The 25315-nt window shown below is 51.3% G+C and overlaps 8 protein-coding genes across 8 annotated transcripts in view; 4 read left to right on the forward strand and 4 right to left on the reverse strand.

Moving 5' to 3' along the window:
• CNBE3710 (hypothetical protein) overlaps positions 1-2446 on the forward strand; it is a gene marked incomplete at both ends in the record, with an annotated part of 6066 nt that extends 3620 nt beyond the window's left edge. The window contains 3 exons of the mRNA XM_770004.1: positions 1-2090; positions 2144-2248; positions 2299-2446. The exon at positions 1-2090 is cut by the window's left edge and continues 324 nt beyond it. Of these exons, the coding sequence (XP_775097.1) occupies positions 1-2090; positions 2144-2248; positions 2299-2446 (2343 nt within the window). The remainder of the gene's footprint in view (positions 2091-2143; positions 2249-2298) is intronic.
• A 624-nt stretch (positions 2447-3070) lies between these two features.
• Positions 3071-6077, reverse strand: CNBE3720 (hypothetical protein; the record flags this gene model as incomplete). The annotated part of the gene is made up of 5 exons (XM_770005.1): positions 3071-3084; positions 3154-3275; positions 3337-3444; positions 3525-5662; positions 5709-6077. 5 exons carry the CDS (start codon positions 6075-6077, stop codon positions 3071-3073), a joined length of 2751 nt encoding a protein of 916 aa, XP_775098.1.
• A 647-nt stretch (positions 6078-6724) lies between these two features.
• CNBE3730 (hypothetical protein) lies at positions 6725-10527 on the forward strand (the record flags this gene model as incomplete). Its single annotated transcript, XM_770006.1, has 5 exons — positions 6725-6817; positions 6954-7075; positions 7270-8804; positions 8883-9912; positions 9999-10527. The coding sequence occupies 5 exons, from the start codon at positions 6725-6727 to the stop codon at positions 10525-10527; spliced, it is 3309 nt and encodes a 1102-aa protein (XP_775099.1).
• A 417-nt stretch (positions 10528-10944) lies between these two features.
• CNBE3740 (hypothetical protein) lies at positions 10945-12444 on the reverse strand (the record flags this gene model as incomplete). Its single annotated transcript, XM_770007.1, has 3 exons — positions 10945-11000; positions 11073-11997; positions 12106-12444. The coding sequence occupies 3 exons, from the start codon at positions 12442-12444 to the stop codon at positions 10945-10947; spliced, it is 1320 nt and encodes a 439-aa protein (XP_775100.1).
• A 212-nt stretch (positions 12445-12656) lies between these two features.
• Positions 12657-13551, forward strand: CNBE3750 (hypothetical protein; the record flags this gene model as incomplete). Its single annotated transcript, XM_770008.1, has 7 exons — positions 12657-12682; positions 12735-12803; positions 12874-13095; positions 13162-13202; positions 13258-13328; positions 13382-13476; positions 13533-13551. 7 exons carry the CDS (start codon positions 12657-12659, stop codon positions 13549-13551), a joined length of 543 nt encoding a protein of 180 aa, XP_775101.1.
• A 205-nt stretch (positions 13552-13756) lies between these two features.
• CNBE3760 (hypothetical protein) lies at positions 13757-17899 on the reverse strand (the record flags this gene model as incomplete). The annotated part of the gene is made up of 13 exons (XM_770009.1): positions 13757-13909; positions 13985-14107; positions 14186-14586; positions 14653-14755; positions 14818-15024; positions 15084-15487; positions 15541-16201; positions 16253-16440; positions 16491-16500; positions 16556-16827; positions 16882-16975; positions 17035-17564; positions 17626-17899. 13 exons carry the CDS (start codon positions 17897-17899, stop codon positions 13757-13759), a joined length of 3420 nt encoding a protein of 1139 aa, XP_775102.1.
• Positions 17900-18475: 576 nt separating this feature from the next.
• CNBE3770 (hypothetical protein) lies at positions 18476-19671 on the reverse strand (the record flags this gene model as incomplete). Its single annotated transcript, XM_770010.1, has 3 exons — positions 18476-18753; positions 18810-19268; positions 19413-19671. The coding sequence occupies 3 exons, from the start codon at positions 19669-19671 to the stop codon at positions 18476-18478; spliced, it is 996 nt and encodes a 331-aa protein (XP_775103.1).
• A 2208-nt stretch (positions 19672-21879) lies between these two features.
• On the forward strand, positions 21880-25224 carry CNBE3780 (hypothetical protein; the record flags this gene model as incomplete). Its single annotated transcript, XM_770011.1, has 13 exons — positions 21880-22116; positions 22167-23037; positions 23098-23230; positions 23284-23356; positions 23410-23481; positions 23537-23638; positions 23695-23769; positions 23823-23967; positions 24025-24176; positions 24231-24406; positions 24457-24782; positions 24838-24995; positions 25051-25224. 13 exons carry the CDS (start codon positions 21880-21882, stop codon positions 25222-25224), a joined length of 2694 nt encoding a protein of 897 aa, XP_775104.1.
• Positions 25225-25315: the final 91 nt, after the last annotated feature.

The following is a 25315-nucleotide window of genomic DNA, read 5'->3' on the forward strand; positions in this document are numbered from 1 at the left end:
GATGCGTTGGCTGATAGACTGCTTGTGGTGCGAGGTGACGACAAGCTTTCAAGGGCTGCCCAAAAAAATGCTACTCTTGTGTTCAACATGCTTTTGCGATCCCATCTTGCTACTCGTCGAGTTCTGGAAGAGTACCACCTTAACAGGGAGGCTTTCGATTGGGTCATTGGAGAAGTGGAACAAATCTTCAACAAGGCTGTTGTCAATGCTGCCGAGATGGTTGGTACTCTTGCTGCTCAGTCTATTGGTGAACCTGCCACTCAGATGACACTCAACACGTTCCATTATGCGGGTGTGGCGAGTAAGTCTGTTACTGGTGGTGTTCCCCGTCTGAAGGAAATTATCAACGTCGCTGTCAACATTCGAACTCCTGCTTTAAACGTCTATCTTGAACCCGAGTACAGCAAGACCGAAGAGGATGCGCACCAGATCATGCGGAAATTGACATACACTCGATTGAGGGATATTACTGCCACTGTTGAAATCTTCTACGACCCCAAGCTTGACTCTACGGATATTGAAGAAGACAAGGACTTTGTGGACGCGTTCTTTGCGATCCCCGATGAAGACATCAGACTGGAGCTCCATTCCCCTTGGCTATTGCGTCTTGAGCTTGACCGAGCCAAGGTGCTTGAAGGTGGTTATGAAATGTCGCAGATCGTTGATGCCATTGCCGAGACCGTGGGCAAAGACGTCTTTGTTATTCACTCTGAAGACAATGCTCCCAAGCTTGTTATTCGTATTCGAGTCGTTGCTGAGAAGGAGGATGAAGAACTGTTGGGTGACGAGGACATGTTCCTGAAGAGGATTGAAGGCACCTTGCTTGATCAGGTTGAGCTTGGTGGTATCACTGGTATTACTCGAGTTTTCATCTCGGAAGGCAAGCAGGTTGTTGTCTCCCAGAACGGTGAATACGATCAGGAGAAGGAATGGTTCCTCGAAACGGACGGTATCAACCTGAAGGAGGTTATGGCTGTCGACGGTGTCAATGCTTTCAGAACCTACTCCAACAACTGTTACGAAGTCTACGAGACTCTTGGTATCGAAGCTGCCCGAAACGCTCTCTACAAAGAGCTCAACGGTGTTATTGAGATGGGTGGTTCTTACGTCAACTACCGACACCTTGCGCTGTTGTGTGACCTCATGTGTAGCAAGGGCGCTTTGATGAGCATCACTCGACACGGTATCAACCGAACCGATGCTGGTGCTCTTTCAAGAGCGGCGTTCGAAGAGACAGTGGAGATCTTGCTTGAAGCTGCGGCTGTGGGTGATGTGGATGACTGTAAGGGTGTTGCGGAGAATGTGTTGTTGGGTCAGATGGCTCCTATGGGTACTGGTGCTTTTGATGTTTCACTTGACATGAATATGCTCAAGGATGTCATTGTTGACCACCGATTGCCGGTGCAAAACATGATGGCTGGGGGCATGGCTGGTGGAATGACTCCAGGAGGTGCGATGACTCCTTACGACAACCTGTCGCCCATGTGGGGTGGAGACAAGGGAGCTTTGGGTCACGCGGCATTCTCGCCTATCCAAAGTTCAGCGAACGACGAAGGTGGCAACTTTGCTTACATGGGCTATGGTCAGTCACCGATGCACGGCGGTATGTCTCCTGCAGGTTACTCACCTTCATCGCCTGCTGGATACTCGCCCACTTCACCATTCGCTGTTACAAGCCCGGCCTACAGCCCTACATCTCCGTTTGCGGGTGCGGCAGCCGGCGCAGCATCCCCTTGGGTTGGACGAGGCGGGTACGGCGCTACCAGTCCTGCTTACTCTCCGACATCTCCTCAATATTCTCCCACTTCTCCCCAGTTCTCTCCTACATCACCATCCTTCTCTCCATCTTCACCCACTTACTCGCCGGCTTCTCCAGCTTATGGCGGTGCGGGTGCTGGAAACAGGGCGTCACCTTATTCTCCCACATCTCCAGCTTACAGCCCGACAAGCCCAATGGGTGGTATCACATCTCCGCAATACAGTCCTACGAGCCCCAGGTACAGTCCGACAAGTCCGGCGTTTTCACCTACAAGTCCGTCATACAGTCCAACAAGCCCTGCGCCCTTCCAGGCTACCAGTCCGAGGTATTCGTATGTTGGATATCTCGTCAGTAGAATCATAATCAAGCTAACATATATGATAGTCCCACCAGTCCTCAATTCTCTCCCACTTCGCCTACCTACTCTCCTGCCAGTCCAGCTTACTCGCCTACAAGCCCCCAATATTCACCTACTAGTCCTGCCTACAGGTGGGTCTTTCCTTCTTCCCATAGTGGGCTTATAGCTGATTTTCATATAGTCCGACGTCGCCGGCTTACAGCCCGACATCTCCAGCGTACGGCGGTGCTGCCCCCAACGGCGGTACAGCTCAACAGCAAAACGGTCAGGCGAGACCTGGATGGGGAAATACCGGAGGGTACGGTACATCGCCTAGCTGGAAGAGCTAAGTTGAGAGTGGGACAATTTCGAACGTGCGGTGAAGCATGGGTACATGGGGGGGGGGGGAAGTTGTACTGTATCAGAACAAAAATAGGGGTTTAATCTTATTTCTTGGTTTGCGCGTTGTTACCTTTTGTTTATCGGATGATGGGTTAACCGAACGTTGAAGCGTATCGTGCGGGCGTAATCGAATAACTACAAACAGCCATGTTCAAAATGCATTGTCTTAGAAACGGATGATTGATGAGAGACCAAAAATGATGGAACTGGAGGATGATAATACATAGATTTCTTGTAGTCTACTAGTCTTCTTTCTCCATGCACTTTTCTAACCACATTACTAGTATGTATTTGTACACATTTGATCACCGATAAAAACCTCCCTCAATAATCAATCCTAGCAAAAGTTGTAAGAGATTAGTTGTATATATATATATATATATAAGGAAAGGAAAATAGGGAAGTCTGGTTACGAGAATTACTAAAAAGTTAAACCTCTAAATACATGGACATTTGATCTTTCAATCCAGCCTGCCTTCCCCTTTGTAGTATTTTTTAATAATTTGTTTCTACTTCTGCTCCGATTTATTTGACGTCTGTGATTGTTACGATAGATGATTCAATAGTACATTTTATGATCGTGGATCTTGTTTGAGGTGCTGATCAGCCAAAAAAGCTTTACCATCGGCGGGAATATTAGTCATGTAGTACTCACCATCTTTGGATACCATACTCATCCAGATTCTCGATTTGAAAATCCTAAAGTTCTCTTTGGTAAGATCCCTAAAATCAACACGCTTGTCCGCCTTGAAGTAAAAGGTGAGTTTGCGTCGATCCCTGATAAGGGTCAGTACGATGGGATACGGCGTAAAAAAATGGAATGGAGAAATGAACTGACCACTGATACTCTGCATCGACAATTTGCATCGGCAAGCCCCTCTGTGCGACCTTTTCTCTGCAAATCATCATCGCATCATACTCATCCTGGATCTTCTCTCTCATCCTCCTATTTATCCCATGTTATTGTCAGTCGACGTGTGCCTCCCAAAAAAAAATGGACAAAAAAAAATTGAAACTGAAACTCACTGCTGCTCCTCCGCTCCTTGACTGCTCTTTGCAAAAATCCTCTTTGGCATAATCTCCTTTGCCAACGGACCTCTTACTGCGGTCCCTACAACTTCCATCTGGCCACCGGGACCTACACCCGCCAAAAGCGAGTCAATATCGAGGGAGGCGAGTTCCATACCTTGCAAGAATGGCTGAGGAGATTGAGTCTGCTGCTGCTGTGCGTGTTGTTGTTGCGGTTGGCCGGGACCGGCGGAAGCGGAGGGGTTACGGGTATGCCCAAGTATCCCACCGGCGCTAGCACTGTCGGCTTGGGCGCCAGCTCCTCCGCCGCCGGCAGCACCTACCGCCATGCCCGGAGGCTGATGCTCTCTCGCACCGCTCAACAACGCCTTTGTAGCCTGCCTTTCCTGCCATTCCCTAATTTCCACCGGGGTAAGCTGGTCACACACGATTGTACCGAGATCGCTACCCCTATCGGCCTCGACGATGACTAAATCCCCGTTGGAGATGAGTAAAGTCGGGTCGGGGCAGTAGTAGACATCGCGACGGCCGGCTTTAAAGGTGACGATGTACAGCGGGGTAGCGGGAGGGAGTGAGGAGAGAGGGAGACCCTTACCGAGGTCGGAAAGGGATAAGGACGAGAAGGAGGGGGAAGCTGGGGGATGAGTTGCGGGTGCGGGCTGAGAAGAAAGTGGAGGCGGAGGCTGGGTAAACGCAGGAGAGGAAGATGGCGAGAATGTGTATGGCTGGTTGGGAGGCGGCTGGATGTTCATTGGCTTGTTGTAACCTCCGCCAGACTGCTGAGGCATCTGCCCGGGCCTAACCTGAGGTTGCTGCTGCTGCTGCTGCTGTTGCTGCTGCTGTTGCCCCGAAAAGTAACCATATTGAGGTCGGAAACCTTGCTGCATCCCACCAGGGGCTGTATTCTGGTACGGCTGCCTTGTGGGAGCGTTGCCACCATTGAAGGGGCCGCCAAAACTGGGTGGCATGCCAAGGTTCGAGTGGGTTGGTGGGCTTCCGATAGGTCCAGGACCCATGGATATGTTGGAGATGGTAGGGATATTGCGGGGCATACCGGTCCCGACCGGTCCGAGTGGCCCTTGTGACATGGGGCTGGGGCCGGCAGCTTGGATACTTGATCTTCGGATAGCGGAAGGGGGAGGAGGCATATCGAAGGAAGGTTGAGGGAACCGTCTGGATTCTTCAGTCGATGGCGCCCGTTGTTCTTGCTGAATCTGAAAATGCTGAGACTGGGGTTGATTGCCACCGGAAGGCAACGCTACCCTTCCCCTGCTCGGTGTCCCAAACGACGGGAAGGCACCTTCATCCCAAGCACCTCGACTTCCAGGCATCCCCTCGAATTCAAACTTGGGCAAACTACCGTGATGGAAAGCTTCTTCTCGTTTCTTGGCTTCGCGACCAAGGTCGATATCGAGACTCAAAGCGTTTCCGAGATCGGTTTCGAATCCAAACAAGCCTCCTCGGGGGGAGAAGCCACCGAGACCGGCAGACCCAAGGGGTGTCATCCCGCCTCCTTCCGCGAATACCAACTCTCTTCTTCCGCCTGGTCCACCGACTACGGATACGCTATGCCGTCGACTTGAAGTGCCAGACAGATTGCCGCCTCCGGCCCCTGGTGAGAGATCGTTATAGCCCAAACCGGCGGAATGAGGATACCCGCCCAGAGCCTTGGCGACGCTGGATGTCAAAGCGGATTGAGTCGACTGCGAGTGGGTATCAGCCCAAGCTGCTCTGGCCGAGGTGTAAGTTGGATCTTGGAATCGGCGCGGGTGTTCGGGGAGTGTGTTGCCGCCGCCACCGAGAGAAGACAGTCCTCGTGTAAAGGGGGACATGTTGGAAGGTTCGGACGATTTCCAGGCATCGAGGTTTCCCATATCCGCCTTGCTCAGAGGACCCATCCATGGGCGATCAACATTGGACGGCCGGACACCCGTGGCGAGAGACTGAGAGCGTGACCTCGAGACACTGTTGGTGGCTCTGGGAGGCGAATGGGGCAGAGGGTGTTGGCGGAGTGCGGCAGGAGATGTGGATGGCGTGGAGTTGGGAGAGAATGTGGGGAACGGAGACGTCGACCGAGAGCGGGAGGGCAGGAATTCTTCAGTGTGCGATGCGAGTGTTCCGCCAAGCGACATGTTCTGCGGGACGTTAGATTACGGCTTCCTCCATGCAGCAAAGACCTACCCTGGGCTCATGCCTTTCTCCAGCAGAAAAGCTGCTTGCACGCGTGGCAGCTCCCATACCGCCGCTGGCGAGCGCGTTTCCAAACCTTCCTCCGGCCCGTGTTCCGCCAATCACGCCGTAGCTGTTCCCGTTTGTATTTCCGTTCGCATTGCCGTGGCCGTTTCCACTGTGATTCCCATTCGTCCCTGGCGAGCCCCGTCCGGAGCTGGGGGTGGAGAAGGGGATCTGGAACCTCTCGCCGGCAGGCTGGGACGCGGCGCGGGTCTTGTACTGGAAGGGCGTGCCGCCGAGTGTGATGGCTCTGGTGGGGGAGGGGCGGAAAGTGGGGGCGTTGGGATTTGGCGCGTCTTGCGGGAGTGAGGCGGCCATCCTTCTGTGGCCCGGTCAGCCGCTGTGGACGCTCGTGCGGCCGGCTTCACGTGGCCGGGGGAGGCGACTTACAGAGTGGTGGGAGTATCTGTATGCTGTGTGGTGATGCTGGCGGGGGGCAGGCGGGCGGCGGTGGCTGGCTGACCTGTGTATGTGGGGGGCGGCTGGGAATAAAGCAGTAACGAGGAGTAGAGTCTATACGGGAATCTAGTATCTATACGGGCTGGCACATGGCAGGGAGTCCTAGAAGAAAGAGAAGATGACCCCCGCACCCGGTGCCACATTTCCGGATGAGGCCCCAAGCATGTGACCCTGATGTCATAACATCCCAGACTATTCTCCCATCTTTCCCATTTTCGGCCCGCCCACCCAGCAGACACATCCAGCTGCCGCCCAAACCCCCGCCAAATCTGGGCCACTTTTGCCACGTGGCCGCGCGCCACAGCTTCAAACACCGGTGTGCTTACGTACTCTCGACCGGGAGAGCTGTCGGAGTTGCGCGTGGATTTGCCACCGTCGCCACTGCGCGTCACTCGCTCGCAGACGGCGCATCGATCGCTCGAGAAATCATCGCCCGATATATTGCCGGTCCACCCATCTCCTTCCTTCTTCCTTCCTCTCCAACCCCTTTCTTCCCCGCCCGTACCATGTTCGTCATCAAGGCGACGCTCAAAGACGAGACAAGGCGTCTCACCTTTGACACAAGCCACTTCCCAAGATACTATGAAGTACAGCAAAAGGTCAGCCTCACCTGACCCCACACGAGATAACGACGCTGACGCGGAAGCGGCTTTCTCTTCGACTCTTCGCTCCAACGATACCTTATGACCTCGGCACCTCGCCCGCGTATTGACATATCCTTCTCATGTGAAACAGCTGAGAACCATTTTCAATCTGCCATCGACATGTCATCCTTTCTGGGTCAATGTCCTGCTCTTCCCGGATGATTCTCGGGATGCAAGGATAATGTTCAAGAAGCACGTCTGCGATGCTGAAGAGTGAGTCTTAGTTTCTTGTCCCATATTTAAAAGCATGTCGCAACTTGTTCATGTCTTTGGCCACCCCAACCCTCGCTGCAACGTCGTACGAGCTATGCTGACAACTCGCTTCCTGCCTTTGCTGCGCTTTCGCACGTCCTTTCTAATGTCTTTCACACGCTGCCCTGTCCTCCCATTGTTCTTGCCACGTACAGATATGAGTCCGCCCAAGCACCCTTCTTGCACATTATCGGCATCTCCCCAGCTTTAAAGTTTACAATCTTGCTCACGTCCGACCCAAGGCTTGACTCTATCCACGGCTACCACCGTGCGAACAAGCTTCTTTCGTCTGCTAATCATCTCAACATTCGCTTGGCCAATCTTGAAGAGCGACTCGGCGAAGAAAGCGCTCTGCTCAATTCACTCGAGGACAAGGCGAATGAGCGTGTCAAGGACGGTGACGACCTTGCCAATGCCTTTTGGACTTCCCGTGCTGACGAAAAGCGTGCGTCTATCAAAGAGCTCCAGAACGCTGTAGACGCGTGCAAGGAGCAGCTCAAGTCTCTCAACGAGCAGCTCGACGGTGGCCTCCCCGAAAACTACACACACCAGACCTTGCGCGATTACGCCGCTTTTGAAAACAGGGAGGAAGCCGTACGAGCTCAACAAACGGAAGACGAACTTTCCGCCTGGAGAACCTCGCAGGAAATGGACCGTCCTCCCTTCCCTCCTCTGGAGTCCATCATCCATAACTCTGGCTGGGGTCAGACTCGTGGATGGCCATACCACCACCCTGGCGTCCATGCGCGAGCGATGCCGCCTCTTCCTCCCGCTGCCTTTGGCCCCAACCGGTTCCCCGTTCCTCCCCACCCCGCCATGTTCAGCTCTCCTTTCCCTCCATCTCCCCCTCATGCACAGCCGCCACCACCGCCCGGCCATATGCACACCCACGGGAGAGGCCATCACCATGACAGGAGGTTGAGGAGTGTGCTCGATAGCGTTTCTGAGATGCTCAATCCCAACAACCCTAACGGATTCGTTCCCGCCCACGAGATCAAATCCATGCTTGACGGATTCTTGCTAAACCTCACTAATCAGCTTGCTGCCACCTTTGAGGGCTCGACCCGGATGTCCAGTCCGGCTGACGAAAACGAGCCCCGAGTACCTGGCGCATTCGTCGAAACTCAGTCTGCTCAGTCTGTTCAATCTGCTCAGTCCGCTCAGTCCGCTCAGTCTGCTCAGTCTGCTCAGTCTGACGCTCAGATCCAGACCCAGCCAGAGACCGTTGTAGCCCCAGCGAGCAAGCTCGGCAAAGGAGGATTCCGTCACCGCCATATCTGGTGCGACGGTTGCGAAAAGGAGATCCGAGGCATGCGCTACAAGTGTGAACACTGCCCCGACTATGATCTCTGTGGCTCTTGCCTTCCCCTCCTCAACACTTCAGCCCTGCACCCGACGTCGCATACTTTCAAGGCCATGCTCCACCGTGACTTGAAGGAGCGTATCAACCTCTCGGACGAGTTTAGCGTCCACAACGCCACATGTGATGTTTGCCAGTTGCACATTGCAGGCGTACGTTGGAAGTGTCTCAATTGTCCTGATTGGGATGCCTGTAGTTCTTGCGCGGCCGGTCTCGACCAGTCCCACCCGGGCCACAGTTTCGTCAAGCTTTACAGGTCCAGTGATTATGTGGTGAGCGCTGCTTTGGAGGAGAAGGAAGCAATTGCCCATCCTCATGTAACATGTGATGGTAAATCTTTTCATTCCTCTTTGCAATCACATTTTGTGCTTTTCTGATGCTGATAAAACTTTTTATTTATCAATGCAGGTTGCAACACTCGAATCTACGGTACACGTTACAAGTGTATGCACCCTTCGTGCCCCGACTATGACCTCTGCGAAAACTGTGAGGCCGCACCCAACACTATCCACCCAAACAACCACCCAATGCTCAAGATCAAGACGCCTCTCCGCGTCAATTTCAAGTCTTCGTACTCTCAGAAATCCCGCTCTTTCCGCGGTCCCGGTTTTGGCTTTGGCGTTGCCGAGGCTGCCGATCAGGATAAACTGACTGGGGAGTTGTCAGTCAGGCCATCCCGTCACGGCCACCATCACCACCACCGAAACAAACAGGACAAGGCGGCGCATGCGCATGGTGACGCGTTTGGTAAGAGGAAAGGTGGCGGTTGGTGTCAGCACAAGGAGGCTTCACCTTCGCCTGCTTTGGCCAAGTATGTCAGCGAGATTTTCATCCCTGCGAATGAGGTCGAGGACGTGCAGGACGTGCAGCAGGCGCAGCAGGCGCAGCAGGTGAAGGGTAAAGGTAAAGAAAAGGAAATGGAGAGTGAGCCGGTGACTCCCAAGGCGGAGAACAAGGAGTTCATCTTACCAGCCAGTGCTGCCGCCGCATCTGCAGAGGCAACCCCGGTCTCCATCGCGGACGACCCTGCCCCTGCCCCTGCTGACAAGAGTAGCCCACCGGCCAAGGAGCCCGTCGGGCCCCTCGACATCTTTTCTTTCGTGCGACACGTGACTATCCCCCCTGGGACTAGTCTTCCCGCCGGCACGGTTTTCACAAAGATCTGGAAGTACACGCATTTTGCCTCGGGCAGCGAATACCCATTCTCCACCGTCCGACTTGTGCGCCAGACCGACGACGACGGTAGCCTCGGCGGTATCCAGATCGAGGGCTCAGAGGTCAAGGTAGAGTTCAAGGTCGATGATGTGAAGGAGGGCGAGGAAGGTGAAGTGAGGATTGAGGGATTAAAGGTTCCCGACAAAAAGGGTGAAGAGGTTCGAGAGGCGTGGAGATTTGTCGATGAAAATGGTGTCGAGTACGGCCAGCCGTTCCGTCTTAGGTGAGTGTTTTTTTTTTTTTTTTTTTTGGCGTCGCGATCTTTTACCACGTGACTATTAAAAAACGGTCGCTGACAAAATGTCATAGGATTACCGTGAGCGAAGACTTGGTTCAGAGCAAGAACTTGAGCGCTTCCAGCTTGTTGATGCCTCTATCTGACCACCACAATCCTACTACTCCCGGCTCGTCGGGCTACGTTTCTGCTTATTCCAGAGACGGTAAGCAAGGTGACGGTGAAGCTGCGCCCTGCGGTACTCTTATCTACCACTATGCCCAACAAGTTCAACAAACGAAGCCAGAAGCGTCTCCTTCTGTCACGCCTTGTGCAGCATCCACCACTGCCTCCTCTTATGCCTCCCCGCTTTCCGGCATCACGTCCCTCCCTTCCACTGCTACTGCCGATGACGATGACGATGATGACGACAATCTGTCCATCATCTCGTACAACTCGTATGTTGACGTGGACGGTGTGCGAACAAGCACGACTGCCTCGTCTTCCTCCGTGGCTGGGGCGCGCCGGGAAGAGGAAGAAGGTGAAGAGGTCCAACTTGGTAGTGAGGACGACTATGAGGTTGTGGAGGGTAGCGAAGACGACTCGACTGCTGATGAGCTTTGAGCACTATCATCAACAGTTTCATCTTTGTTTTTCGTCTGATCTTTGTTATTATTTATTTTCTTTTTTCGTTCCTACCACTCTCCACTCTGTTGATTCGTAACCTACCATCTAGCTTGTATTATGCTCGAACCTGCTTGTGTGTTTTGATTTGATAGGTGTTTGTTGGTGAAAAAAGGGGGGCGAGGCCGAGTATGTAGTTTTATGACTTTTGAATGTAATTGTTTTATTGTTTCCCGCCCAACTGTTTGTCTATTGGAATTTTCCAGAAAGTTTTGCGGAGCATATTCATCATCCCTTGAAATGAAACGAAAAATTATGAGACCTACAAGATGCCCATTACGGACTGAACAAGAAGCAAACATAGAAAGAAAAAAAAAACCAAAAAAAAAGTGAAAAGAACAGAAAAATGGCTTGCGATCATAGCCAGGGCGGCTGAGCTGATGTCATGGGGTTGTAAACCCTCAGTAAACGTCCTGACGAATTGGTATCAGCAACTTTACACGAAAGCGAAGAAAGGGAAGGAAATTAAAAGGGATTCGACGAACCAGGTCCGACCTTCATCTTGTACAAAAAATTGACAATCGTCTCGCTTTCTTTATTCTGACCGCCTCCCAGACCTTTTGCCCAATGTGCATTCGCCTTTTCCGCCAAGACGTGTTTGGCAGCCAGCACGTCGGAAAGGGTCATGACCCCCCGCCTGATAGGAGGAGGTGGTGAAGGAGGCGGGGGGGTCGCGGGGCGACGGGAGGGTAAAGTCTTGGAGCGGGTTGTAGGCGGAGTAGGAGGGGGAGGGGTGGAGTGCGGAGATGCGGGGGGTGCGTCTGCTGTTGAGGGGATGTGGGAGGGAGCGTCCAGGCTGATAGGAGGTTCAACAGGGACGATGGGCGCGTCGTAGCTGGTCGTCGGGCCATTGGGTTCTTCGGCAGTTGTCTCGCCTTGCCCAGATGGAGCAGCAGCTGTCGTTTCGCCCCCTTCCACTTGGCCATTGGTGCTTTGGTGCGCTTCCTCTGCGCCATTCGTTTGTTGGGCGCCATCAGTCTTTTCTCCCGATGTAAACGTTGTGCCATCAGCAGCACCGCCAGCGTCGCCAGTATCAGCAGCAGCTGACTCTTCGGCGCCGATACCAACAGTCCCCATCGTAGGCTTGACATCTTCCTCGGCGCCTGGAGCCATCGAGGGTGTACGTTCCAGAGGAGGCGAAGGGTCATGGTTGGTGGGGAACACAGATGCGGGGGGTACGGGTGTGGGGGCAGCAGGTGGGATCGTGTATAGTTGGTTGGCTTTTTTGCAAGGAGAACAAGAAGACCAAGTCAGCAAGGCATGCTCGAATGCGCGGTGTCCCGACAAAAAAAAAGGCATACGAGGGATACATGGCTCTTCTGACCATGGAGAAGGCTCCCATCTGGGTAACAGATCATGCGCTTCGAGGTACTTGTACAGTGTCTCGACAGGCAGGTCGTTAAAGTCAATCTGCATGGGCACATCAGTTTCGATACGTCAACACGACAGACAATAACGAAGACCGGAAAAAAGATGCCGCGCCGTTTCGCCCATCGTCTGCCGGGCAGCGCTGCTCACCTTTACCTTGACCTCACTCTCCGGCTCTTTTTCGCGCTCCCTTTCGACACCGACGGGCTCTGGCTTTCGTCTCTTTGCTCTGGACGTTGTATGGGGAGCGGCAAGGGCGGACGAGGCTGGCGGCTGTGCTGTGGGCGTGGCTGAGCTGGAGGAGAGATTTGTGGAGTGCGGCCGCGCTCGTTTGAGGGTCGGCGGCGGCATGTGTTCTTGTGCTGACATGGCGGGGGAGGGGGGGAGGGGGAGCACGGGGGAGAGCAATATGCAGCGGGGGAGTGACTTTACACCTTCAGTTTGGCGAATTGCCCCGGTGGAGGCAGCCTCAGGGTAAATACTGCTCATTATGTAAACACCACGTCACGTGATTTGCCGCAACACACCCGAAAGTTCAAAAGCGCCTGTTCACTTTGCACCCGTGTAGAGTGTTTACTTCTCGACAGCATATATATCCTATATTCACGATGGTATGTATCCGCAACCACTCGACTGAGAATACGACTGATGACCCATAGGGGAAAGCGACAAAAACACGAAAGTTCGCCGCCGTAAAGCGCATGATCAAGCCCAGCGACCCTCGGCTGTACGTCTAGCCACAATGTCTTTTCATTACAGGTGCTGACCACCGAATGTAGGAAAGAAAACGTCGAAAAGGCAGCAAAGAAGGCCGAGAAGGAAAAGGCTGCGGAAGAACGCAAAGCTGTGTGAGTATCGCATCATTTCAAAAGGAAAACGCGACGCTTGCAATTCTGATGAACCACCCTTTCAAATCAGTGCCCAGGTCTCTTCAAGTCTTTTCCTTTCGCACAACACCGATCTTGGTCCTCCTTACCGTATTTTGGTGGATACCAACTTTATCAATTTCTCGATCCAGAACAAGATTGAGCTTGTGCAGGGGATGATGGACTGCTTGATGGCCAAATGTATCCCAACCATAACGGATTGTGTGTTGGCAGAGTTGGAAAAGTTGGGGCCAAAGTACAGGCTTGCGTTGAAGTGGGTGGACTTTTTTTTACATGCAGAATATAGAAGGGGGGAGGGGGGCTGACTTGAGAATCATAGGATTGCAAAGGACCCGAGGTTTGAGAGATTACATTGTGACCGTAAGTGCCCGCTCCTCCAAGTCCCGACCTGCTATTCCTGACGCTTTCATTACAGACAACGGTACATATGCGGACGACTGTCTTGTCCAGAGAGTCACTGTGCACAAGTGCTACATTGTTGCCACCGTACGCCAATTTCATCCCATATGAATTCACAACGCTGACACTGTGATTCATAGTGCGATAGGGATCTCCGAAGGCGTATAAGAAAAGTTCCTGGTGTACCGCTCATGTATGTCGTCAAGCGTAGATACCAGATTGAGAGATTACCAGAGTATGTTCTTTTACTCCACTGTTTTGCTTTCGGGGACAAAACTGACAGCTCAATAGGGGAGGCGCTTCTTTCTAGATCTAGATTGGTCAAGTTTTTTGTATGTTTGTACATGTACTATGCATTTTCCATGATACTTGCTTCTATTTTGATCGACGGTCACAGTCTGGCAGCATTTACTGAAAACTACAGATACCCAACACAAATGTCAAGACAAAAAGACGTGTTCCCCCCCCCTAAACCTTTAGATCAAAACGACAAAATTTCACAAACTATGCGGCTATTACCATCCCCCATCACTGGCGCCAGGATGACTCCTGTCACTACTCGCAGAGCTGATCATCTTAGGCGTCTCGTCCCCCGCCTTGTGGTGCAAAGACGACAGTGGAAGGACTGATTCGTCTTCGATAGATTTCTTGAGGTAAACCTCATCACCCTAATTAAAAAAAGACAATAAAAAAGGGTCAGCAACCCCGTCCACGCTGAGAAACCGACAAGGGTGGAGACTTACCTCGAGTGGAGTGGTGGAGAATGACAAGCCCTTGTTAAAGTGCTTGGAGAAGCATTGACGGGCGCGCTCGTAATCGATATGAGAGCTAAGCTTCTTCCTCGGCTGGACTGTCAAACTGTGTCTCTGTACATGCCATTAGCAAAAATGAACTACCACTGAATCCGCCGAACCCAGACAGATTGGAGGAGGAGGGGAACATACAGCATCGACATTGCTATCCAACACCGCCGGACTATGCGCTCCCTCACTGATCGACAACCTGATCGAAAAGTCCTTTTGTCCACTCCCCGTCGACTTTTCCCACAGTTCGATCGTACAATGCGAGCAATAATCCAACTCGGGGATCCTCACATTAGTAAATGGCAAACCGGAAGCAAGCAAGAGGTGGACAAAGGTGGTAATGTGGGATTCTTTGGTAAAGTAGAAACAGGCCAGGGATTTGCCGGTCGTCTTTGCTTCGTCAAGATCTTCCCATACTTTACGCAAGAGGGGTAAGCTGGTGAGTACACCGATCTCTTCCTTGGCCTCGGCGTCGAAACCGTATTCCTGAGGAGCGACGAGGTCGAAAAGCGCCTTGGCGCGGCCAAACAGATCGTGGAGGCCTTTTCAAAATAAAATAAATCAGTTTTGTGGTATGACCATGAACAATAAAAGATTTTTGGACGAACGTCGGTCCTGGTTTGGTGCGCCCGCTTTACTGGCTTGTCCTTTACCCTCGGGGTCAAAGACAGCGAACAAGAACGTTCGATTATGCAAACTGTCGTACTTGATCTGCAAACTCAAAATCATCAGTAACTTTTGATAGACGGCCGCCTTTGCACATCCAAACCTACACTGTCGTACAGCTCAGACACCCTTGACGGATCAAATTTCTCCTGCTTCACACCAACCCAGTCATCGAAAATCTTTTCCCACCGTTCTTTGAACAACCAAGGACTGTCGCCGCTGCACCATCTCTGTTGAGGAATCTTTTCGACGTTGCCGTTCTCATAATTGCGTCGCATGATTCCGCGAAGTTCGGTGAGTTGCTCAATAACGTCCTGTACACAGTGTCAGTTTTCGGGTTCATTTCTGTGTTAGACGACATAAGTCAACATACAGAGACAACCTCTACAGGCTCCTTCTTGAACGATTTCGGCCAAGCAAGATCAGGTCTCCTTTCCGTCTCACCAGTCCTCAGCAACATCTTCAGTTTCTTCTTCGCATCCGTGCAAAGATCCTTGGCAGCATTATTATCATCCAAAAGATCTCGCCTTTGGATAAGGTGACTGATTTGAGGACCTTGCTCGGGCGGGTTGCGCGCGTTAGCTATAGAGGATGCAGACGAGGAAGAACCGCCTTCGACGCCGAGGAGGGCGTGGGCGAAGATTTGAGCAGTATTCTGATAAATAAAGAAAAAAAGATTAATTTTCATATTACCAGACAATAATTCTGGATTGAAACCTACGATGACTCGTCGTTCGGATGAAGTATAAATCTTGACATTGTTCAGTACGTCCTTGTCTTGCTGACTGTTAGCTCGAATTTCCCTACCATCCACAAGCAAAGAAACCTACTCATGATCATAATATCCTTTTTGAAGGCATCTCCTAAATCTCTACTCTGATACCTCGATGAATGCGTGCTTTCACCACCCCACTTGACAACCAATTGCATCTTCTCAAGACCTTCAGGGATATCCGGGTCACTAACACACCCCGCATGTTTGCCTTGGGCCATTTCATTCTGATCGGTTTCAGGCTCGGGATTGCAGGGCGTACCAGACCGGGGCATGGCATCAATGCTGTCTGTCGCAGACATAGGTGGTTCAGTAAGAAGAGTCGAATCCGCGGTAGCTGCTTGAGCTGATTCTCCCTTCCTGAGCCAGTCATTGACCTTTTTCCTGCCTTCAGTCTCGGTAATGTCACCTTCATCTTCCTTGTCCTCATCCTTCTTTTTCTTATCCTTCTTCTCATTCTTATCTCCCTTCTTCTTCGCGAAGCTGGGCTTGAGCTGTGCCTTAGTTCCTGGAAAACTCATCTTCTTCCCAAGCGCTTCCTTAATCTGTGAAAGTTTGATAAGTTGTTCCTCGGTGATACCAGGAGTCTGGGACGACTCTTCAGCTGCGGCGAGGATGTATTGAAGCTGACGAGTGTCACGAAGGATAATCTCTTCTCGGTGACCACGAAGGAGTCGAAGGAAAGGTCGAGACCAGGCTTCATGTGCCGGGAAAGAAAACTGGTGAGTAGCTATTAGTAATGCTACCAACCGTCGACACGCCCGACTCACCTTCAACTTCATCTTAGGTGTACGATCGGCGTGACGAAGAACAGTGACCGTTGCGCGGAGAGTACTTGTGGTTGATCCACCTGATGGATCATCGATAGTCGCAGTAGAGGCCAAACCGGCCTGGATACCTTGGACTTTGCGCTCTCGAGCAATTTGACAAACTCCAGAGAGAATCTCGGCAGCCTTATCTGGCCGATTGTTAGTTACAACGACTCAATTGTGATACACTTTCGCTTACCATAGTATGCCTTTGAGCAAAGTTAGCTTAGTCCGTGGGTTGTTGATAGTTGACGATTGACTTACTTGGTTACCCTTGACGAAACTCCACCCATTCACGTCAATGACCATACTTCTTGACCCGCCTTCGCATCTCAAAAGGTCAAAACCACACACGCGTTGCCCAAATGCCTCGACGACATCCCTGGCGTATTGATTTTCGGCTTCTGAAAGAGGAGTGATAAAACGGGTCTCCTTACCGTCCGCATTACGACGGACGAGACCATCGACAACGGGAGATTTACGAGTCTCGGCGTGGGAGAACTTGGATCCGACAGTGTAGACCTTGATGTCTTCAGCTACATGGAAAGTCAGTCAATCCAAGATGGTGCAATCCCTCTAGAAATATTTACCGTTGTCAACATTGATAAACTCCTCGTAGATGAAAGACCCAATGGTTCGAGGATGGTAAAGGTTTGGGTCGTATTCGCTCGACTTGTTACCAACCTACAGCTCAGATTAGAGTATATTCGTTAAATAAAAGGACAAGGCACCCTAAGACTTACCTTTCGAAACAATCTCCTTCCTCCGCCACCCTTGTAATAGATGAACACATTGTGGTTCTCTCCATCAACGGGCTTTTCGACAAAAGGCTTCTCGATAACTTTATCACCGATGAGGATGGCATCACCATCCTCGCGCAAGATCACCTCCGTCGCCTTGGGCACTGGGTCCTTTCTCTGTTTCCCTCTCCATTTCTCCGGGATAATCGCCTCTCCCCATTCATCCTCATCTTTCGCCTTGGGACCGGGCAGCACCAAACCCAACTCCCTTCGCACCTGTCTCCTTAAAGACCTAGGGATACGAGGCCCCCCATCCCTTGATATCTCAGCCCGGCTAGGGGTGGGTACGCCGATATGGTCTAGAATGGCGAGGACGAGTCGGCGGTCCCATAACAGCGATTGCATGGAAAGAGAGTTTATAGAGATGGGAGGCGGGCGGTTAGGGAGTTGGGTGTAAGAGATAGCTTTGGGGAGGGGAAAGTCGGTGGAAAAGAAGGAGATGAGTACATCTACAGGGGGCCAGTGGGATATGTCTATGAAAATGCTATGAGCTACCTGTAGTCTCTTATGGTGTTAGAGCAGCGAACGACATACCTTCTTCAAGGATAACAACGTCTCCAAAGATTTTGACCTCCAAACCTCCCTTCTCAATATCAACCAGCCTCGTAAGGATCTCTCTCATAGCCTTGCTCCTCGCTTTGACGTCCATTGCACAAACGCCAAGAACGACCTTGGGCTGCTTCGGAGCCGCCAGCGAGGGTGTGTTGAGGTTCATGAGTAGGGACGATGGAGAGGGCGAAGTGGACCGTTTCTCGGCATTTTGAGTGAAGCGTTTGACGGAAGGGGATTTGGGCGGAAGCATGGACATGGCGGATATGTACAGTGGGAAGCCAGTCCTGGATAAGATGGAGAGATGCGAAGAAACGTTCGTTTGACTGCAGCGGTCAAGCAGGAGCCCGAAAACTCGAGTGGATAATAGCCGGCTTCGCGACCGTTCCCCCCCCTGCAGAAAATAATGAGATCCAAGATTTCTGCCGGATGAAGCTGAATCTCTGAAAGGTTAATACTTGGGGAAAGGTATGTAGATGCATAGACCATCCTACATCGGTCAAGATAAAAAATGTGTATATCTACAAAGACAGATAAAAAAATGAACCCTTGGCTGGAAAAAAAGGACTTTTCCGACCTTCCACCGTCCCAACGTTCGGCACCTGATCTATATTACAAAATATCCTGGTACATGTGGAAAGATCTCTGAGAAGGCTATAAGATGGTAAATGTAGGTAAGTAGCTGGATACATTGGATGGAATGCGTTTGAAAACATTTTAACTTACTTCGAGGTATGGGAGCCTCAATTAATTAGACAGTTAAAATATAGCTTGTACATTCCAACAGGATCACCTATACGATCGTCTATCCCACCAAAACCCTCACGTTCCCCATCTATCTTTTTCTGTTCGCTGTCTGACTCTGGCTTCTGCTGTTTTCCTCGTCCCTCCTCCGTCTACTCCGGCCTCTCTTCCCCTGTTTCTCCACATCCTTATCTTCACCCCCGCCATCCCCACTCTTCCCCCACTTCCTAAATCCTCTCCTTTTACATATTCCAAAGAAGGGGATACAAGTACAGCTTCCCCATCCGGTATCTACCCTCTTACGAAGGTTTCCGCGCGATATCTCAACGAATGAACAGAGGAAGAGGAGGATCCATGAGGCGTGTAATACTGGTCTTTCGTTAAGCAAAACAGCACAAAAAAACAAAACAAAAACGGGTACTTACAAAGCACACCCGTCCCGACACTGCCTCCATCTGAACTAGTCATCTTGACCTGCCAACTTGCCGCACACGCTACCCCAAACACGATCCATCCCAACATGAAAACGTATATCCTACTCACCCTGAACGCAAACCTTTTTAGGCTTCTTTTCATCCGTCTCCATCTCGTCAGTCTCCTTCCTTTCTCATCCATATCCTCGTCCTCTTGTTCCCCATCATCTCCGTCCCTGGCCCCGTTCGATGGAGTGGAAGAACAGAAACGGTAAAATGTAAAGAGGAACGTATACGTCATAAGCCAGAAGGAGGAAAGGGCCGCTAGCCCGGTGGTTAGGAAGAAGTTTGACAAGTCGATGGTGGAGGTGAGGTCTCTCTTCGAGTTGAACGATCGTCTGGAATTGGTGTCGGAGCTTGTATAGGAGGAGGATTGCATCCAACCATCACAGCTGGTTTTTGTGCAGCTCCCTACACGGGCGAGGCATCGTCAGCACCGGGCAAACCACTTTTTTCTCCAACGCCCATCCACCACCCTGCCGCATCTCTCACCCCACCGAAAACAGACATACAAATAAGGATCACACCAAACAAGACAAAAAAGGTTAAACTCACTCAAGACCCCAACGTATTCATCATCACTCTTTACAACAGCAGCCAAACCCCCATTCGGACTTAGAAAACAAACAAAGAACAAGAGAAGCCATACGATGAATTCGAGGAGAAGAATGGAGAAGGGAGGGTGGTAGTTGAAGTAATCCGATTTCCTTCCTGGAGCTCTCGAAGAGGAGGAGAGGTAAGAGGGGGAGGAGGTGGTGGGGGAGCCTCTTTCGGCGTCGGAGGGATTTTGAGGGCGACGTTTGGAAGACGACATTGGTTTCCTCGGACGATCGGGATTGGAAACAATATTGTGAAGGGGGGTCAAGATCAGATCTCTATATACCTACCGGTCCCGCGTTATACTTCTAGGTGTCGTGCAAGGCCTACCCACGAGTAACTTGCGGGTACAATTCCAAGCAAGGTAAGTTTTGGCCGGAGAGGCTGCTTGATCGCAGTTTTCAACCGTTATTGAGAGGTATATCCTTCTTCTTTGTAAGGAGAGATCTGTTACAACAGTCTAGACGACTTTCAGGTAGGTCTTTCGCTCATTGAGTGCGGTTTGGGTCTTGTAGGTTATTATTGAGAGACGGTGGGAAAGGTCCTCCTTCCCTTATTCCACAAATTCAAAGCCAATCTTGTCGTATGAATGTGTATGTCGTGCAATGTGTGTAAATGAAAAAGAATAAAGTGTCGCAAGGTATTTGCACGTTCACACTACGACTTGATCGTTATATAGTAGAGGATGAGATGTGCTTGACCTCGAGATGGGTATGTAACCTGGGCCGAAAACTTGGGCGGTTTATCATGAAAGGATGGTGGTGGTGTCACTAAAAAGAAAAAGGGAGAGGCGTCCCAAAGGATATCATATCGAGCGTTTTCCCACTTTTGCCCGCGCGTCGAGCTTCCTTCATTCGGCCTGTACAGTAGTAGCAAGAACTCAAAGTTGAGATTACAGGAAAAAAAAGCAAAGGGACATGGAATAAAAGATTACACTCCACCGCACATATACCCCCGCTCCTTCTCCCCATCTGGTGTCGTCTCACCATCCCCATCATGAACCTGATCCCGCTGAGAGGAAGAGTTGGGAGGTGCAAACTTGCTCACTAGCCATTCCTCTACCGTCTTGTCGGCAGATGAGCCACGGGAAGGCGTGGAAAGGAGAGTGATGAAGGCCGGATGTCCTTGATGCGGAGAGAGAGCCATTGACTCCGGCCCAGAGCTGGATGCAGAGCCGGACAAGGAGATGGTTGTGGAAGTGAGAGCAGCGGAGAGTTGAGCGAATACCATCCTCAGTTTTATATGTGCATGCATCTCTTCTCGTCGTCGCGTCCGCCGGCCGCCGAGCTGTCTAGGTTGGTTCCAGCAAATTGGTGTGGTCTCGGCCCATTGTCTGTGCGCGTCATCCGCTGGTTGCCGCGTCCTATTCTATTCATCCGCCGGAACAAAACAGCTTCTCCCTTTCCACTATACGATGCCAGAACAAAGGGTGCCTCTTTCCGCCGCTCCGATGTCCATCGCCCCGTCCTCCAGCACCTCGACCAGTGCAAGTACCGTACGTCCTGTGCGTCCAGCTTCCACCGCGTCGTTGCGCCACCCGCAACAGCAACAACCCCGGACCCAGCCACCAGCATCTGGCGCCGGAAGTGTAGCGCAGTCCAGAAGACAATCCGTCGATACGTTCATGCCCGAGTCTCAGCCGCCTTCGCCTATAACTTACTTTCCGAATCCCTCGACCTTTGCAAGCGGCCCGAATAACAACGCCAACTCCATCTCGTCTCCAGCAAACTCTACCTCAACGTCACCAACAGTGTCGATCTCCCACATGGCCAGCACAGATTCCGACGATCCGTCAGCAGCTCAGGCCGTATCGACAAGCAGCATCGCTAGAACACCACGGCTGAACCCCGTCGCAACCTCCAATGTCATTGGCCTAGATATCGGTGCACCTTCCCCACGAGTCCAGGCTTCAAGAGGCCATGGCGGCCACGCACAGACGTCTTCGGGGACAACGTCAAGCACTAGTGGCAGCGTATCGAGCATCATCGACCATCAGTCCAGGCGAAGAGGTTCAGGCAGGGTGTTCAGCACGCCGGGAGCAGGTTACAGCGCGACTCACCCAAATATTGGACTTGGGCTCGGCCCCACTCCTTCGAGATCAGGGACTGGGTCTACTAGTACCACGATCAATGACGCCGCTTTGTCAAGTCCTCGGCGTATCTCGACGTCTCGGGGATTACATGTACCACCTCAAACAGCGGCACCCCCTGTGGGTAATCTGGGTTTACCAACCCACGAGGCATACTACTCGGTCAGTCAACCCGCCAGCGCGGCTACACCAAGGTTTAGAGATAAAGGGATTTATGCATCTGGTGGATCAGGAGGACTGCAGCACTATTCATCAAGCATTGCCGGCTATCCATCAGGATCATACGGCGCCATTCACCAGAATCAGCCCTCTAGAGACCTTGCACCCACATCAGCGATGGGTACTAGTATGCACTCGCCTTTCCCGTCACCCGAAGGGTCGGTTCTGAAAAGGTTGAAGAAGAAAGCTAGTAATGTTGGATTGGGTCTCGGAAGACCGGATAACTATGACGATGAAGCAGTTGGGAGAAGAGGGGATGAGGATGAGTTGTTGGAGGATAATGAAGGCGAACGGGCGAATGGCACAAGAGTATGGTACAGCTCCTTTGCAACTATTGATTGGATCCATGACGCAGTAAGTATATCTTGCTTATGTTAACTTTACATGCGGCTTACGCAAAACAGATCAAGGAATCGTCACGAGTGAGGAGACTGAGGAATGCCGCTTCACGTTCTCTCCGCGGCAAGATCGCAAATACATGGGATCGCTTCCAAGGATGGCTTGTGGTTACTCTCACCGGTATCATAACCGCCCTTATCGCTTTCCTCATCATCCGTGCGGAGATGGCATTCTTTGATCTGAAAGAAGGGTTCTGTTCGACATCCTGGGGCACCGCCAGACGGTTTTGTTGTGCACCGAGGCACCAGTCACCAGGAAGTGATGGAGGTGAGGACGAATGTTCAGACTGGATTGAGTGGGGTCAGTTCTTCAACCCTAAAGAAAAAGATGGGCCATTTGGCGGCTGGGTGTATGGAGGACCCGAATTCATGGCCTATGCTACTGTCGCACTCTTGCTAGCGGTGACTGCCAGCTGTATGACAGTTTATCTCTCTTCATCCGCTCACCATACCACCTCGAAAGACTCTACATTCCTCACTCCACCGTCTAAAATTCCAACAGCCAAACAGTCCACCGCTTCCTCCCCTACCAAACGTACCGCCTCTCTCCCGTACGGCCCTCATAACGAATGTCAGCCCCTCCTCGATTCGGTCGCTAATGAACCTCCTACACCTTTGATCGAATCGCCTCCCGAAACCTTTCGTAAAGTCATGTTCTACGCTGCTGGCTCTGGTATCCCCGAAATCAAGACGATTTTGAGCGGGTTCGTCATCCATGGATATCTTGGCGGATGGACTCTGCTCACTAAGAGTGCGGGATTGGCGTTGTCCGTCGGGTCTGGTCTGTCATTGGGGAAGGAAGGACCATTAGTCCATATGAGTAGCTGTGTTGGCAATATCGTATCTAGAATGTTTCTCAAATTTGAATGTAATGAAGGTGAGCTCTTTTCGCTTTTGGTATGGTCAAGTACACAGCAGAGGCTAATGAAAACGGCAGCCAAGCGAAGGGAAGTCCTTTCGGCTGCTTGTGCGGCTGGTGTAGCGGTGGCGTTCGGTGCACCCGTCGGTGGTGTCTTGTTCTCTCTGGAAGAAGTCTCCTATTACTTTCCGCCCAAGGTCATGTGGAGAAGGTAAGCAGAATGCCGAACAGAATGCGATCGACGGATGACTGACTGGACGGCAGTTTCTGGTGCGCTGCAATTGCTGCAATCACGCTCAAAGCATTGAATCCGTTTGGCAACGGAAGCCTGGTACTGGTAAGTCCCTCAAACTCGTCATCATCAGAACTAGACGCCGACTCGATACCCAGTTTGCCGTGACGTACACCAAAGAGTACCACTATTGGGAATATATCATCTTTGTAGTCCTTGGTGTCTTTGGCGTAAGTCTCAAACTCATTCATCCTTTTCGTCAGACATACTGATGCTTCGGCGTAGGGTTTGTATGGTGCGGTCTTTGCTCGACTGAACATTATCTGGAGCAGACATGTGCGGAATGGGACTTGGCTGAGGAGACATCCCATCTTTGAAGTTGTACTTGTGTGTATCAGGCTAATCATTCTCTTGAGATGGCAAGTCTAACATGGAGCACGCAGGTCGTGTTGTTGACAACAATAGTGTCTTTCTCAAATCCATACACCAGAATGGGCGGCACTGAATTTGTGGCCAGCGTGAGTCCTTCTAGTCCTAAATCAAGGACAAACCGGACTGACTGTCTTCAAAGTTGTTTGAGGAATGCAATTCATCTTCTTCAAGCAGCCTCTGCGTCAACCACCCTCATGAGCTCGCCACCGTGATCTGGGAAGTTTTCATGGCCCTGATCATTAAGGGCTGTTTGACGATCATCACCTTTGGCATCAAGGTTCCAGGTTCGTGCCTCTTGAAATCTGCAAAGATAGCTTTACGCTGACGGTTTTGTAATAAAGCTGGCATTTTTATCCCCTCTCTCGCTGTTGGTGCTTGCTTTGGCAGAATCGTTGGCCATATGATGGAGTACATCGAATTCACCTATCCTGAATTGTCAATCTTCAACGTCTGCAAAGACACTGATTGTATTGTACCCGGTGTTTATGCCATGGTAGGTCTTGCAAATGCACGGAACAAAATAATATGCTGACACTGAGCGTTGCAGGTCGGAGCAGCAGCTACTTTGGCAGGCGTTACACGCACGACGGTGTCACTGGCTGTTATCATGTTTGAACTCACGTCAACGCTCAATTATGTTGTGCCAGTGATGTTAAGTATTTTGATTGCAAAGACCGTGGCAGACGGGTTGGAGAAGAAGGGTATTTACGACTTGGTCATTGAGTGAGTTCTAACCACATATCACATGGAAAGCAGGCTGACGAGGAACGAAGCTTAAACCAGTTGCCTTACCTTGACTCGAAACATGAATACCTCTGGGGCTCTCGCCGCGCATATTCTGTAGCCGATCGCTCTGTTCCTCATCTGCGCGCAGATAAACCTCACACAGTGAGATCGCTCACCGGTAAACTGCTTGAACTCGTGCGTTTGGGTATGGAGGATACTGGATTCCCTGTCTTGGTGAAGGAAATGACTAGTGCTGGAGGGCCAGGTACCAGTGCTGGTGTTGGATTGGAAGGGGGGATCGGTAGCGGGAGAGAAAGGAGCTGCCTTAGGGTGGTTGGGTTCTTGGGTATCAATGAATTGGAACATGCTCTTTGTAAGTAGGCTTCGTTGGATGCGGAGATAGCTAGAGGCTGACATAGTGACTATAGCTGAGCTAGCGGATGAGCCTGATGCTGCGATCAATCTCATTCCCGACGATGCTTCACAAGCGAGGGTACGCAGTAGTGCAATGTCAATCTTCAGCTTTGCCGACTCGTTTGTCGATAACGTGTGGAATCCATGCGACCTCAGTCGATACATCGATCAAGTGAGTCTATCTTATAAATTTCTCTCCTAAAACACAAAGCTGATAGGCATACCAGGCGCCGATAACTGTACAGATACACTCTCCTCTTGAACTGGTGCAGCAGTTGTTTGTCAAACTCGGAGTCAGGCAGGTCATCGTCGTGAACTCTCGGGGTGTGTTTCAGGGCATAATCACCAAGAAGGCTTGGCTGAACTTCCTGAGCGAGTTGGAGGAAGGCACAGGACATTGAAGTGTTCTTTATTTGTAATCTATTAGTCATTTCGCTTAGAAAGCGTAGACTATCATTTTTTACGACTGTTTTTATGACCGCCATTCTTGTT

Source organism: Cryptococcus neoformans, chromosome 5 (assembly GCF_000149385.1).
Source record: "Cryptococcus neoformans var. neoformans B-3501A chromosome 5, whole genome shotgun sequence".
NCBI lineage: Eukaryota > Fungi > Basidiomycota > Tremellomycetes > Tremellales > Cryptococcaceae > Cryptococcus > Cryptococcus deneoformans.